Below are 15,712 nucleotides of genomic sequence, written 5' to 3' on the forward strand. Positions count from 1 at the left end.
GTCTGATGAGTCCAAATTTGAGATCTTTGGTTCCAACCACCGTGTCTTTGTGAGACGCAGAAAAGGTGAACGGATGGACTATACATTTGCTAAGCATCTCTGGGAACTCCTTCAAGATTGTTGGAAGACCATTTCCGGTGACTACCTCTTGAAGCTCATCAAGAGAATGCCAAGAGTGTGCAAAGCAGTCATCAAAGCAAAAGGTGGCTACTTTGAAGAACCTAGAATATAAGACATATTTTCAGTTGTTTCACACTTTTTTGTTAAGTATATAATTCCACATGTGTTAATTCATAGTTTTGATGCCTTCAGTGTGAATGTACAATTTTCATAGTTATAAAAATACAGAAAAATCTTTAAATGTGTCCAAACTTTTGGTCTGTACTGTGTATATATACATATATATATATATATATATATATTTATATAATTGTGCAAGTTCTCCCATTTAAAAAGATGAGAGAGGCCTGTAATTGACATCATAGGTAGACCTCAAATATGAGAGACAAAATGAGAAAACAAATCCTGAAAATCACATTGTCTGATTTAGAAAGAATTTTTTTTCAAATTTTGGTGGAAAATAAGTATTTGGTCAATTACAAACAAGCTAGATTTCTGGCTCTCACAGAACTGTAACTTCTTCTTTAAGAGGCTCCTCTGTCCTCCACTCATTACCTGTAGTACTGGCATCTGTTTGAACTTGTTATCAGTATAATAGACCGCAACCTCAAACAGTCACACTCCAAACTCCACTATGGTGAAGACCAAAGAGCTGTCGAAGAACACCAGAAACAAAATTGTAGCCCTGCACGAGGCTGGAAAGACTAAATCTGCAATAGGCAAGCAGCTTGGTGTGAAGAAATCAACTGTGGGAGCAATAATTAGAAAATGGAAGACATACGAGACCACTGATAATCTCCCTCGATCTGGGTCTGCACACAAGATCTCACCCTGTGGGGTCAAAATGATCTCAAGAACATTGATCAAAAATACCAGAACCACACGGGGGGGACCTAGTGAATGACCTGCAGAGAGCTGGGACCAACGTTACACAGGCTACCAACAGTAACACACTACGCCGCCAGGGACTCAGATCCTGCAGTGCCAGACGTGTCCCCCTGCTTAAGCCATTACATGTCCGGGTCCGTCTGAAGTTTGTTAGAGAGCATTTGGATTATCCAGAAGATTATTGGGAGAATGTCATATGGTCAGATGAAACCAAACTAGAACTGTTTGGTAGAAACACAACTCTGCATGTTTGGAGGAGAAAGAATGCTGAGTTGCATCCAAAGAACACCATACCTACTGTGAAGCATGGGAGTGGCAACATCATGCTTTGGGCTGTTTCTCTGCCAAGGAACCAGGACTACTGATCCGTGTACATGAAAGAATGAATGGGGCCATGTATCGTGAGATTTTGAGTGCAAACCTCCTTCTATCAGCAAGGGCATTGAAGATTAAATGTGGCTGGGTCTTTCAACATGACAATGATCCCAAGCACACCGCCAAGGCAATGAAGGAGTGGCTTCGTAAGAAGCATTTCAAGGTCCTGGAGTGGCCTAGCCAGTCTCCAGATCTAATCCCAATAGAAAACCTTTGAAGGGAGTTGAAAGTCTGTGTTGCCCAGTGACATCCCCAAAACATCACTGCTCTAGAGGAGATCTGCATAGAGGAATGGGCCAACATACCAGCAGCAGTGTGTGCCAACCTTATGAAGACTTACAGAAAACGTTTGACCTCAGTCATTGCCAACAAAGGATATATAACAAAGTATTGAGAAGAACTTTTGCAATTGACCAAATACTTATTTTCCACCAAAATTTTAAAAAAAAATTCTTCCAAAATCAGACAATGTGATTTTCAGGATTTGTTTTCTCATTTTGTCTCTCATAGTTGAGGTCTATCTATGATGTCAATTACAGGCCTCTCTCATCTTTTTAAGTTGGGGAACTTGCGCAATTGGTGGCTGACTAAATACCTTTTTCCCCCACTGTATATATATATATATATATATATATATATATATATATATATATATATATATATACAGTGCCTACAAGTAGTATTCAACCCCCTGCAGATTTAGCTGGTTGACACATGCGGAATTAACTTGGCATTGTGACATTTGTACTGTAGATCAGCCTGGAAGTGGGAAATGCACTGCAGCAAATTTTTTTTGTTTTTGTTTTTTTTAAACGTAAAAAGTTAATTCAGAGTGTCATTTATTATTCAACCCCTCAAACCACAAGAATTCTGTTTGGTCCCCCTAAAGTATTAAGAAGTAGTTCAGGCACCAAGAATAATGAGCTTCACATGTGTGGATTAAAGATCTCTTTTGCCAGCCTTTTATGACTATTTAAGACCCTCCCCGAACTTGTGAACAGCACTCAGACATGGTCAACATGGGAAAGACAAAGGAGCATTCCAAGGCCATCAGAGACAAGATCGTGGAGGGTCACAAGGCTGGCAAGGGGTACAAAACCCTTTCCAAGGAGTTGGGCCTACCTGTCTCCACTGTTGGGACCATCATCCGTAAGTGGAAGGCTTATGGAACTACTGTTAGCCTTCCACGGCCAGGACAGCCTTTGAAAGTGTCCTCCTGTGCCGAGGCCAGGCTTGTCCGAAGAGTCAAGGCTAACCTAAGGATAACAAGGAAGGAGCTCCGGGAAGATCTCATGGCAGTAGGGACATTGGTTTCAGTCAATACCATAAGTAACGTACTCCACCGCAATGGTCTCCGTTCCAGACGAGCCCGTAAGGTACCTTTACTTTCAAAGCGTCATGTCAAGGCTCGTCTACAGTTTGCTCATGATCACTTGGAGGACTCTGAGACAGACTGGTTCAAGGTTCTATGGTCTGATGAGACCAAGATCGAGATCTTTGGTGCCAACCACACACTTGACGTTTGGAGACTGGATGGCACTGCATATGACCCCAAGAATACCATCCCTACAGTCAAGCATGGTGGTGGCAGCATCATGCTGTGGGGCTGTTTCTCTGCCAAGGGGCCTGACCATCTGGTCCGCATCCATGGGAAGATGAATAGCACGGCCTACCTGGAGATTTTTGCCAAGAACCTCCGCTCCTCCATCAAGGATCTTAAGATGGGTCGTAATTTCATCTTCCAACAAGACAGCGACCCAAAGCACACAGCCAAGAAAACCAAGGCCTGGTTCAATAGGGAAAAAGTCAAGGTGTTGGAGAGGCCTAGTCAGTCTCCTGACCTTAACCCAATTGAAAACTTGTGGAAGGAGTTCAAGAATAAAGTCCACATGAGACACCCAAAGAACCTAGATAACTTGGAGAAGATCTGCATGGAGGAGTGGGCCAAGATAACTCCACAGACCTGTGCCGGCCTGATCAGGTCTTATAAAAGACGATTATTAGCTGTAATTGCAAACAAGGGTTATTCCACAAAATATTAAACATAGGGGTTGTATAATAATTGACCCACACTTTTATGTTTAAAATTTAATAAAATTCAACTGAGCAACATAACTTTTTCGTTTGTAAGATTTATGCTTCTGTTCATAAAACCTACTCTCGTTTGCAGTTTGAAGGCTCTAACTTATTTGCATCTTATCAAACCAGCTAAATCTGCAGGGGGTTGAATACTACTTGTAGGCACTGTATATATATAACAATCACTAAATAGGACCACGTACTGGACTCGTATACATTCAAACATCCGGGATTTCAATAAATAATGTGCAAGATATACTGTATATCATTGTGATCAGCTCCTCCTGCTTTATAACACCCTGCCTGAAGATCATACACCATTTGCAAGATGACAAGTACCCATTAGACAGGGCAGTAATAGTGGAAGGTTTTCTTTAACCCCTTCATGACACATGACGTACATGTACGCCCCGGTAGGAGGGTGCGTCACTCTACGCTCCCATTGGTGCAAACATTACGTGATTGTGGGGTGGTGATGGGTTGCCATGACAGCCGGGGGTCTACTGAACACCTCCATGCTTTTATGTCAATCCTCCTGTGAAGCCAGACAGTATCTGGCGTTCATAGGAGATTGTGATTTTCTCTATACATAGCAGAGCTGATGCACTGCTATGTATAGCATAAGCGATTAGATAATTGCAGCTGCAAGTCCTCTAAAAGGGCTATTAAATACAGTAAAAAGTAAAAAAAATGTTTTTAAAAATCTGAAAAAATTAAAGAACACAAAAATTCAAATCACCCTCTTTTTGCCCCTTTAAAAATAAAACAATTTAAAAAAAAAATAAAAAATACACATATCTGGTATCGCTGCATTTTGTCCGCCGCAACATTGCAATAAAATGCAATAAGAGGCTATGAAAACATCATATCTACTCCAAAATGATATCAGTAAAAACGTCAGCTCAGGGTGTAAGAAATGGGCCATCAAAAAGCATTATATCCCGAAAATTAAAAGTGTTACGTGTCTTGGAAAATGACGACATAAGAAAAGTGTTTTTTTTTAATTTTCAAATTTTGTTTTTATTGCTTAAATTAAAAAAAAGCTATACATGTTTGGCATCTGCATAATTGTATTGACCTGCAGAATCATATTTCCATAGTAATATGATTTCAATGCACTTGATATTTTTTTCCCGCTTTCCAGTACATCACATGATAAAATGAATGATATCATTCAAAAGTATAACTTGTTCCGCAAAAAAAAAGGCCTCAAATTGCTATATTGATAGAAAACTAAAAAAGTTATGGCTCTTGGAAGAAGTGGGGAAAAACGAAAAGAAAACTGAAAATTGCCCTTGGGCGATGGGGTTAATCCACTAATATGATAATGTATAATAATTTTTCCCCATAACATTTTTATAGCGCACCTTACTATTATTTTGATATTTTCCACATCAGTATTTTGTATTTTAAGCACATTTTTTTTATACTAAGGTGATTGGTTCTGATTATAACTATATATTACTGGATAGGTTTTTTATAAATATTTTTTTAATAATTTTTAATGTTTATTTTTTTATATATTATTCTTTAGTCCCCTCATTATTCACTTGACTGCTTGTATTACACACTGCAAAACTTCTGTATTTTATTGTTATTTCTGAGGCAGGACTTCATAGAAGAATGAACTTGGCAGACTCAGAGGCTTTCATTAAGCCCCCGGCTATTATCAAACAACTTAAAGGCACCCTGCAATACATTTGGGGAGGGATGTGAAAATGGGATGACACAAGAGATCCCCTTTCTATTGTCTCACCACTTCATGTACATGACACAGTTGGCAATGATCAAGTCAGCTCCAACTGCAGTTGGAAGTGAGTATGCCGCAGTGGGCAATAATCGAGTTAGCTCCAACTGCAGTTGGAAGTGAGTTTTAGCTTTAAATACAGCTCCATACGTATACAACCAAAAATCTATCCTACAAATATGGTAGATGATGGGAGGTGGTTAAATAATTTCTTGATACTGTGGCCCCAATTCATCAAGATCGGCGTTGCTGGCATGCTGGAGTCAGAGGCACCACCTAATGAACCGGGAGCCTCTGAAAAGTGGTGTGATCCTCCATGCACCTTGCCACAAATATTACTCTAGTCAGTGACTAGAGTAAGATTTCTGCCCTAAGGTACATCACAGCTCATCATGAATTAGACAAACTGGGGTGTCAGGTCCCCATTCTGCACATTTTGGCAGAGCTGGAGAGAATAGTGTGAAAATGACCAAAGTCACAAGGTTTTTGCACAAAAATTTTGCAACTTATCACAGTGTTTTACGCCACATTTCTGGTGAAAATACGCTCATGATTCGGGGCCGTTAAGCACATGCAAGTTGTCTAAAGTCAGTCTGCACATACAAATGTACTGCTGACTCTAGAGCTATATTTATGAGGGTATGAGTAATATATACCGTAGAATGCATTGCTGCCAACCAGTTTATAAAGCAAAGCAGACTATTACACCTAGAGCTGGGTATAAGTGGGGTTAATAAGATCAAAGGCTTTTTTCGTTTTAATTCTTTCCAGTACATCATAATGTTTTTGCTGGCATTGCAAACAATTCGCTAAAAGCTTTTTTGTTGTTGCTGTTTTCAATGGAGATGATGCGCAGTTTGCAAGCGATTTGTTTGTAATGATTTACTAGAAGACAAAAGAATCATGAGTTATATTAGATGTGCTTGTTTCACAGTGGGAGGAAAAAAAAAAAAGCGCAAACATTTCTTTCCACAAAATGTGCTGTAACGCTCTGCGGATCACTACCCAATAATTATAAATGTCTGTACATTCAGCAATTCCTGTCTGTTCTACAAATCCATCTGGCCTTATCTTAAAGACATTAATGGAAGAGAAACATGACTTGAAGTTCATGTTCATGCAAATAGCTGTCTTAAAAGAAATGCTTGTGGAAGATGGTTAGCAGAATTTTGAGAGCAGCCGGGAAAGAAGACTAAGTAGATGAGTCAAGAAATAAGATGTGTTTCTCAAGGGATGTTAGAAGGTCATCCGTATGGCACAGTCAATATTCAAGCTTAAGAAATTCACCACCGCAAGAGCTATAGACAAATTCTATTGCAGAAACTGCACAGGGGGTTAAAAGTCTCCGACGTCCAATCAATCTGCTCCTGTGATAGGCACGTATTTATGTCCCTCTGTATCAGCAGGGTTACTACTTTTTAGTTTTTTCCTATCTCTGAAATTCCTAAGCATTCAGCAATAACAAGAGAGAAAAGGAGAATTATAAAAGGGACACATCAATAGCAAGGAACACTGCAGCTTTAATACCTACCGCCTTTCTCCTTCCTAGCATGCAACATCTTGCATCAAAAAGCTTTTCTCATTCATAAACTGGCATTCACAATAAAATGAATCTCTATTCTACAAATAAGAGTCTCAGTATCACATTACTATTGCTTAAAGGGAACCTCTCTGGAGTTTTACGGTCACAAAACCAATAACCTCGCTTGGTAGGGTAGTAAAAGACAAACTCGGATATACCTTCTTGGCTGTAAACAGATTTTGCATTACCAAGAAAATGAGCTTTGATTCCAGGGCAAATGGGGCTGCAAGGGCACTGTGGTCAGGACAATTTTTGTAAGTGTGTAATCATCTGCATTCTTTTCTTCTTAGTGCCAGTCCCCATTGATATCTGTTCAGCAATAACAGTGACATAGTAGTGCCCCCCAAAAAAATCAGTCAGTATTGAAGCGACATACGAACCCACACAACAAAACAGTTATCCCCTTAATCTCAAGTGATGACCACCAGATAAGTAGGCAGTCCAGCAATATAGGCACAGTAGAAAAAGTAAACTGTGGCACTTACCTGAATAAAAATGTCAATAGACTTCATTCCAAATATACAAAAGAATACAGTGTCACGGATGTGTCAGATGTGACAGACAGTTGCCTGTAGTTTGCTGCAGGAGATCTCTTTGTTTGCCATTACAGACGCCTTCTTGGATCTCTCTCACTCTAGGACACAGCGGCTACCTCTCTCTGGCTAAGTGTCACCCAGGCCAGGGTGTTTAAATACTTCCTGTTTGCTATAGAGAGGTGCCGGTGATATTCACATGACCCCTTGTGAGGCTTGGAGCTTTTGCAGTCTGCTTACTTCCTCTTTGGTGCTAGGAGGCCGAGTGTGTAATCTCTCTGAAGTCGTCTCAAGCTAAATTACTTCCCCCATTTCTGTCTCCCCTTGCTGTCTTTAGTTGTTAGTGGGAACTGACTAGCACTCACCCCCCCTTCCCTAGCCAGGGCCTAGCTCTAGGGAGATACAGGGTTTTAGATTTCTGATCAGCAATTGGTGAGAAACCAATATAGGGACGGTAGGGAAGACAGGGAGATATCAGATAAGCTTAGGAGGTCTCCACCCCCTCTTTCCTTAGTGACTGGGCTCCCTTCCCTTCATCTCTTTGTGTTGCACTTTGCCTTTCCTACACTGTGCGTGACAGATAGCCAGTGGAATACTAAAAAGTATTAACAACAACTGTTTCGTGCCCAGCAAGCACTTCCTCCGGGTCCCAAGCCAGGACCAGGAAGAAGCACCTGCAGGACGCAAAACGGCTGTTGCCATAACCTTTTAGTATTCTCCTGGCTACCAAACTCTATTCATTTGGAAAAAAGTCTATTGACATTTTTATTTGTGTGAGTCCAGCAGTTTTTTTTCTACATTAGCCCTACAAAAATAGCTTATTTTCACAACAATGAAACATTTATTAGCCTATAGGCACACAGAGTCTTTTTGCTGAGCTTTTGGAGCAGAAATTAAGGAGAAACTCCAAGTTTTTGAGGAGTTTTGTTTAAGAGGATATGGAGAGTTTTCATTCAGTTTTTGCTCCAAACCCTCCTCCAAAAACTTTACATCCACATAGCCTTAGGGGCCAGGAAGATAATTTTGAGCATAACCTTTACTAATCAACCCAGCATTGTAATAAAATCTATAAATATAAAGATCCTGATGGGTCATATTATCGTTGACATCTCCTTGATAACTGTACCAGGACTATAAAGCCAGGTTCATACAGAGTTTTTGGAACAAATCCACTCCAAAATCCTTTTCAAAAACACTTATAGAACTTTACTTATTTATTTCTATTGTATATTGACTTTGCTTTTCATATGAATTTTTTGAGTGTTTTATTCCTGAAAAGGTATTGAAAAACACATGTTGAAAAAGAGATATATGTCAGATCTTTGAAATCAAGGCAAATCAAAAGGCTGCAAAAAACAAATCTCTTCAAAACCACTTCAGACTTCAAGGAACTCTTCAGCAAAAGAAAAACGCCTCCAAAACCTCACCCAAAAAGCAACATTTCTTGAGGTGGTTTCTTCTTAAAAAACTTGCAGTTGAATACCTAAAAAAGAAAGCTGCGTTAATATAGTCTTAACATCATAAGACAGGATATGAATTCTTCACTTCTTGCCAGTACACTTTTACAGTATTGTTTCAAATTTCCAACCTACTAAACTTATGGTTGTCATAATTGGTGGTGTTAATTGTTTGCCTTTGTCAACATTACAGGCACTTTGAGTTTTTATTGTATATACAAAAGGATGATCCCATAGGTGTGTGAATTTTGTGTGTGTGTGTGCTTTAGTATCTATATGTGTGCGTTTATGTAATCTTACTTAACTGTTACTTAACTGTTCGCATTATGACTAGGTACTTAGACAGATATTACAAATTTTTGGTATGAAAATTCTATTACATTTATAGATAAATACTGTGAATGATCTAAAGTATCACCTGTTTGGCCATATGGAAAATTTTGAGTGTTTTTTCATTACATGATCCTTTTGTGTAGTCTTAACTATAAATTACATGGCATTCATCCACTTAATTGGATATTGTGTCATAGTAAATATGCCTTTTGGTTAGAAAATGTGTGACCTACTGCATATCTCTCCCTACTAGTTCAGTCAACCAGACCTGAGTTGATTAACTGATTTCCAGGACAGTTTTTGTGTAAGGAAGACTCATTCAGAATAAGTAACCTTTTTAATGCATATAGACTATTAGTTCTGCCTATTTTCTCACAAAACGTGTATGAACGAATGTAGTTCCTAAATTGATTGTAACTATAAATAACACAGACAAAAACTTTGGACCCGTTTAGACAACACGACCTGTGGCATTAAACAATCACTGATTGGCTACTGTGGGGATTCATGCTCTTTAGTATTTGCCAGGTCCACACAGGTAGAAAGTTTCTTGGTGCAAACAGGTAGATTTATTAGAGTTCATAATTCTTCAGTCTAAAGTAAAACAAGCAGTCTTTTCTCCCCCATAGATGAAAGCACAAATAAACAAACTATACTGCAATATGGGATCACCGAGCGGGCTAACTTTTTTCAAGTCCAATTGTAGTCCGCCTCTGACAGAGACTGATCAGCATACAATAGGTCTAGCCACCTTCATGCACAGACACCACTAAATGAGCCCAGGTGCCTTAAATAGGCCCTTCGAATACCGAAGTGCAGATATGGGAATGGCCTGTCCCATCCAGTTCTTCAGATCGCTCTAAAAACCCAGATCTAAAAATCCAGGCCCATTAAAAACCCTGACAGCAACTTATCATTGCTGGAGCCTTCTTTTCTGGGACTCACATCACTGAGGCTAGCCACCTCGGTGACACATACCTCCCAGCTGCTTTCCAACACTACATATTTGCCGTTTGGCAGTTATTTATTAGCAATAGCCTACGTACTATCATAAACACTGGGAAATAATAACGTCTGTGATTGTTCTTATAAAAAATTGAACATTTGTGGCCAATGCGGCGAGTGCTACACTGTGGGATTTTGCTGAATGAAGCTAGGACAGCCACTGATGTTTCTTCATTAGTGGCAGTTTTCTTGCGTCCACATTTTGGCAAATCCAACACTGATCCTGTTTCACGAAATTTGGCAAGCAGTTTGCTAACTGTAGAATGGGAGATGGGTGGTCTCGTAGGGTGTCTTGCATTGAAATCTGCTGCAATGATCCGGGTACTGCATACACCAGACATCAACACAATTTCTATCCGCTTCTCCTCACGTGTTAACCTCTGCGAAATTTCAATGGCTGTAAACAAAGAGAAACTTGTAAATAACTCATGAAAGAATAAAGTTACGTTAAAACCAAAGCACACCATTGTGTTTCTCATGAAATTCTCAATAAGTTTGATGTGTCATATGACACTCATCCCATTGAAAAAAATAAAGTTGGATCCAAAATGGCCGACTTCAAAATGGCCGACATGGTCACCACCCATCTGGAAAAGTTTTCCCCCTCCCATATACTAATGTGCCACAAACAGGAAGTTGATATCACCAAACATTCCCATTTTATTTAGGTGTATCCATATAAATTGCCCACCCTATATATGCGCGATGCCTGCAGATGAAGAAACATCAAGTGCCAGAGATATCTTTTATCCCCAGCTATTTATATCTGTGATTGCTCTCAACAGCACATGTCCAGTGTAAATAAGACATTTGCTGCCAAGAACAATCACTTTTTTTAAGCCTGTTCATCGGATGTCCAGTTGCCTGTTTATACTGCATGATTACCGGGAAGTGTAAATGCTCCCTTTACATTTTAGAGGAAGCTTAACATGTGTAAACACTGACTGATTCAATTTGTGTGAATAAAGCAGAAAATCTGCCACTAATTCAATTACTGGTAGAATTAAGATGTTATTTTTCAATATCTCACAGTCATTTGCAATTTGTTCAATTCTAACACTCATTCTTCTTTGTTTCATTTATAGAGTGGCAGCAAAACCCTTCGAGATGTGTTTTCCACCAGCTGTGAACACTGCCTTTGTGCCCGTTGCTGCTAGGATGCTATTTTTGTTGGCCCTGGCATGCGCCAGTCCTTTTCTAGAATTTCGAGAAGAAGCTCCAAGATCCCTTAATGTGGCCATAATATTTAGTGGTACCTCGTACCCACCAGAGAGTGCCCGGTTTTCACCCGCAGCTTTCCGCAATTTTTCTATGGAAGTGAATCCCGTTTCTGTAATACTTAACGACACAAATCCTCGCAGCCTTATCCTGCAAATATGTGATGTTCTCTCCAGCTTGAGAATTCATGGCGTTGTTTTTGAAGATGACACCAGGACAGAATCTGTTGCTCAGATCCTTGACTTCATTTCTGCACAAACATCTATGCCCATCATTGGCATTAATGGAGGATCTGCAATTGTGCTGACACCCAAGGTAGGAGCAAGCATTTTTTTTCATTGTATGAAAAGTAAGAACTTTTGCTGTTACATTCAATGAATATGCAATCTTTCTCTTGTACCGAGGAGTTATGGAAACCATAAATTTAGATATTGCTACATTGGAAGGGGATGGGAAGATACACTTCAGAAACACTCTTTGTCAGAATTGGCGATTGGGATGAGGAACATTTACATCCTCCCCACGTAGCAGATAGAATTCCTAGAGATTGTTCTCTACTAGTTTGTTGAAAGATGTATGAGGCCAAAGCACATCTACTGTATCTACATAAGAAATTCTCTCCCTCGTCTTGAATAGTAATATGACAGGCTTTCCATTATGTCCAGTAAGTGACCTTGGTTGCTCTATCAAAGTGATTTGCTAGGGATGATTTACAGGAAAGAAACAATTCATGTTAATCTTATTCCAACTACTTGTAACATTATAAAGTCTAAATCAATGGGAGCTGGGTAAGAAAAGATTCGATCTGTCTGCTATAGAGCAAAAAGCATCGGTCAGCGTTCTGCCATAGTCCAATCTACTGCAAGGGACGGCTGTGTTTTCTCTATAGATTCTTGCAAATAAAATGTGTTTTTTAGCAAATGTTTGCAAAATATTAATATTTTACATTTACATAAACTGAATAAATATGTCATCACTTTCGCGTGGAGCACCGACCCAGGATCTAACTGATTGGATGTGTAAATGGAAACCAACCAGATTGTATTGCATTGGCAGTAAGGCTGCTTTTAATCTGTAATTTGGGGTCACATTTGCATATTTCATCTAATAAGAATTGAAAAAAAATGTTAATGCATTCATGAATTGTTCTCTACCATTTTTTTAAATACTACTATTACTTATACTAATTTAATTAATGATTTCTCTAGTTGAAATCACGCCAATATGTTTCTCAGTGCTGTACAGAGATTGTCAGCAGTTACATTAGTCCCTCTCCTAAATGGATATTGCCATCTAAAGGCCTCTTACACAGTAGATAAGATTTGCCTCAAACTGCCTATTTTAGCTGGACTGTTTGTCCATTTAAAGTATATTGTGGCCTCCTGACTTCCAGTATATGTTAGAGAGGAGAAGGCTTACTTCACATGTACCTCTTTCCAGTTCATGTGGTATCCGTTGAATTTTCATAGATACCACACGTATCCATTCTAACCCATGGAGCTGCTCACATGTTTTTCCACGAACTGTGTGTCCTTGTAAACCACAGAGACATGTCCATTTTTTCTAGCAGCACCGATGACAACGGCCAATACAAGTCTAAGGGGCCATGAAAAACATGTACAGCACACGGATGCCATCCATGTGTCACCCATGTGCTAACATTGCAAAGTATAGGACAAGCTTTTTAATTTAATTCTTTATCCATACCGGAAAAACACTAGTGGCACACTGATGGCACACTGATGACACACTGATGGCACACTGATGACACACTGATGACACACTGATGGTTCACTATTGGCACACTGATGAGACACTGATGGCACATTAATGACACACTGATGGCACACTGATGGTACATTAATGGCACACTGATGACACACTGATGGTACACTGATGGCACACTGATGACACACTGATGGCACACTGATGACACACTGATGGTTCACTATTGGCACACTGATGACACACTGATGGCACACTGATGGCACACTAGTGACACACTGATGGCACACTGATGACACACTGATGGCACACTAGTGACACACGGATGGCACACTGATGACACACTGATGGTTCACTATTGGCACACTGATGACACACTGATGGTACACTGATGGCACACTGATGGCACACTGATGGCACACTGATGGTACACTGATGGCACACTGATAACACACTGATGACACACTGATGACACACTAGTGACACACTGATGGCACACTGATGACACACTGATGGTTCACTATTGGCACACTGATGACACTAATGGCACACTAATGGCACACTGATGGCACACTGATGGTACATTAATGGCACACTGATGACACACTGATGGTACACTAATGGCACACTGATGACACACTGATGGCACACTGATGGTACACTAATGACACACTGATGGCACACTGATGACACACTGATGACACCACACTGATGACACACTGATGGCACACTGTTGACACACTGATGGCACACTGTTGACACACTGATGACACAGTGATGGCACACTGATGACACACTGATGGCACACTGGTGACACACTAATGCCACACTGATGGCACACTGATGACACACTAATGACATACTGATGGCACACTGATGACACACTGATGACACACTGATGGTACACTGATGACACACTAATGACATACTGATGACACACTGATGGTACACTGATGGTACACTAATGACACACTGATGGCACACTGATGGTACACTGATGGTACACTAATGACACACTGATGGCACACTGATGACACACTGATGACACCACAGTGATGGCACACTGATGACACACTGATGGCACACTGATGACACAGTAATGGCACACTGATGACACACTGATGGCACACTGGTGACACACTAATGTCACACTGATGACACACTAATGACATACTGATGGCACACTGATGACACACTGATGACACACTGATGGCACACTGATGACACACTAATGACATACTGATGACACACTGATGGCACATTGATGACACAGTGAACTAAAGCACTAATAATACCGATATCAGTTTTTCATGCATGTGTTTTATACACATGTGTGAAGGGGGACTACATTTTTCTAGTGCACGGTGGGGACTGTAGATACTGTATAAATGTTGGCCAAACTAGCTCTTAGTTATCAAAGGTGTATTAGCATTTAATTATCCTCTTCATTATGACATTTTATAGCATACAATCTCGATATAGAAGGAAATGGCTATTAAAGTGCCTATAGCAACTCTAGGTGTGCGAATCTGCTGAGAATTGAAATTGGGCAAATCACTAGAATTTAACAGGAAAATTTGATTTTCATCGAAACAATTTGATGTTAATTGAATGTCCCATATTATGCTCTGGATTCCCTCCAGACGGCACACAAGATGACATCATTCACAACGTCACGACATGCCAAGGTCTAATCAGCGCCCCAACTTACATATGTCGTGATTTCAGGAATTGTACCACAACAGCATGGCTGGCAGAAACATCAGAGACCTACTCAGCGCTGGAAGTTCCGGCACAAAATGAAACAGGCCATAGAGGTTGTACATAGGGGAAGGCAAAAAAAATAGATCTTGTCGAACAGATGGCAGGCAGCAGGAGCGGCAAGACAGTTGAGTAGTAAGAATAGTATTCATTTTTGCCTTTTTGCCGAGCCTCTACAGTTTAGCAAAATGACAGCCAGCTGTAAGTTGCAAAAAAAAAAAATCAGATTCTGGAGAACCCCAACTTTTTGTAAAATTTGAAGATAATTCAAATCTACTTGAACCAATCTGCTCACCTCTACTAGCATCCAATGTATCTCAAATGGACAAAGCTGGATAGACCCAATATTGTAATCATAGAAGTATACACACATTTAACCAAGGGATCTTTCATCTCAGTTGAGTATTCTGTAGTTATATTCAAAATCAATGTTTTTTTATTTATTATGCTTTGCTTATATAGCATTACCATATTCCAGAGCGCTTTACATACATCATCATCGCTGTCCAAAATGGAGCTCACAATCTACGTTCCCTATCAGTATGCCTTTGGAATGTGGGAGGAAACCGGAGAATCTCGAGGAAACCCACGCAAATACTGGGAGAACATACAGACTCCTTGCAGATGTTGTTTTGGTGGGATTTGAACCCAGGACCCCAGAGCTGCAAGGCTACAGTGCTAACCACTGAGCCACCATGCTGTTAAAGGAGTCAATGTAGATTTTGACACCAAAACAAATTTTAAAGCAAATTATAAATTGACATTAAGGTAAATATTTACCTATAAATGTTAAAAATTCTGGGGGACATTCTGTTTTTTAAATTTCATTAGGAGGAATTTGCTAAGACAGGCAATTCTTAAACGCCTCCTTCGGTAACAAACCGAAACC

General features: G+C 39.9%; 1 protein-coding gene across 1 annotated transcript in view; it reads left to right on the forward strand.

Annotated features, from left to right (window-relative positions):
• GRIN2D (glutamate ionotropic receptor NMDA type subunit 2D) overlaps window positions 1-15,712 on the forward strand; it is a 1,421,508-nt gene that overhangs the window by 636,311 nt on the left and 769,485 nt on the right. Inside the window, exon 5 of the mRNA XM_073656309.1 lies at window positions 11,205-11,652. Coding sequence (XP_073512410.1) covers window positions 11,227-11,652 — 426 coding nt within the window. The 5' untranslated portion in view covers window positions 11,205-11,226. The remainder of the gene's footprint in view (window positions 1-11,204; window positions 11,653-15,712) is intronic.

Source organism: Phyllobates terribilis, unplaced genomic scaffold (genome assembly GCF_046119375.1).
Source record: "Phyllobates terribilis strain yellow unplaced genomic scaffold, ASM4611937v1 Scaffold_12__6_contigs__length_324123572, whole genome shotgun sequence".
NCBI classification, from domain to species: domain Eukaryota; kingdom Metazoa; phylum Chordata; class Amphibia; order Anura; family Dendrobatidae; genus Phyllobates; species Phyllobates terribilis.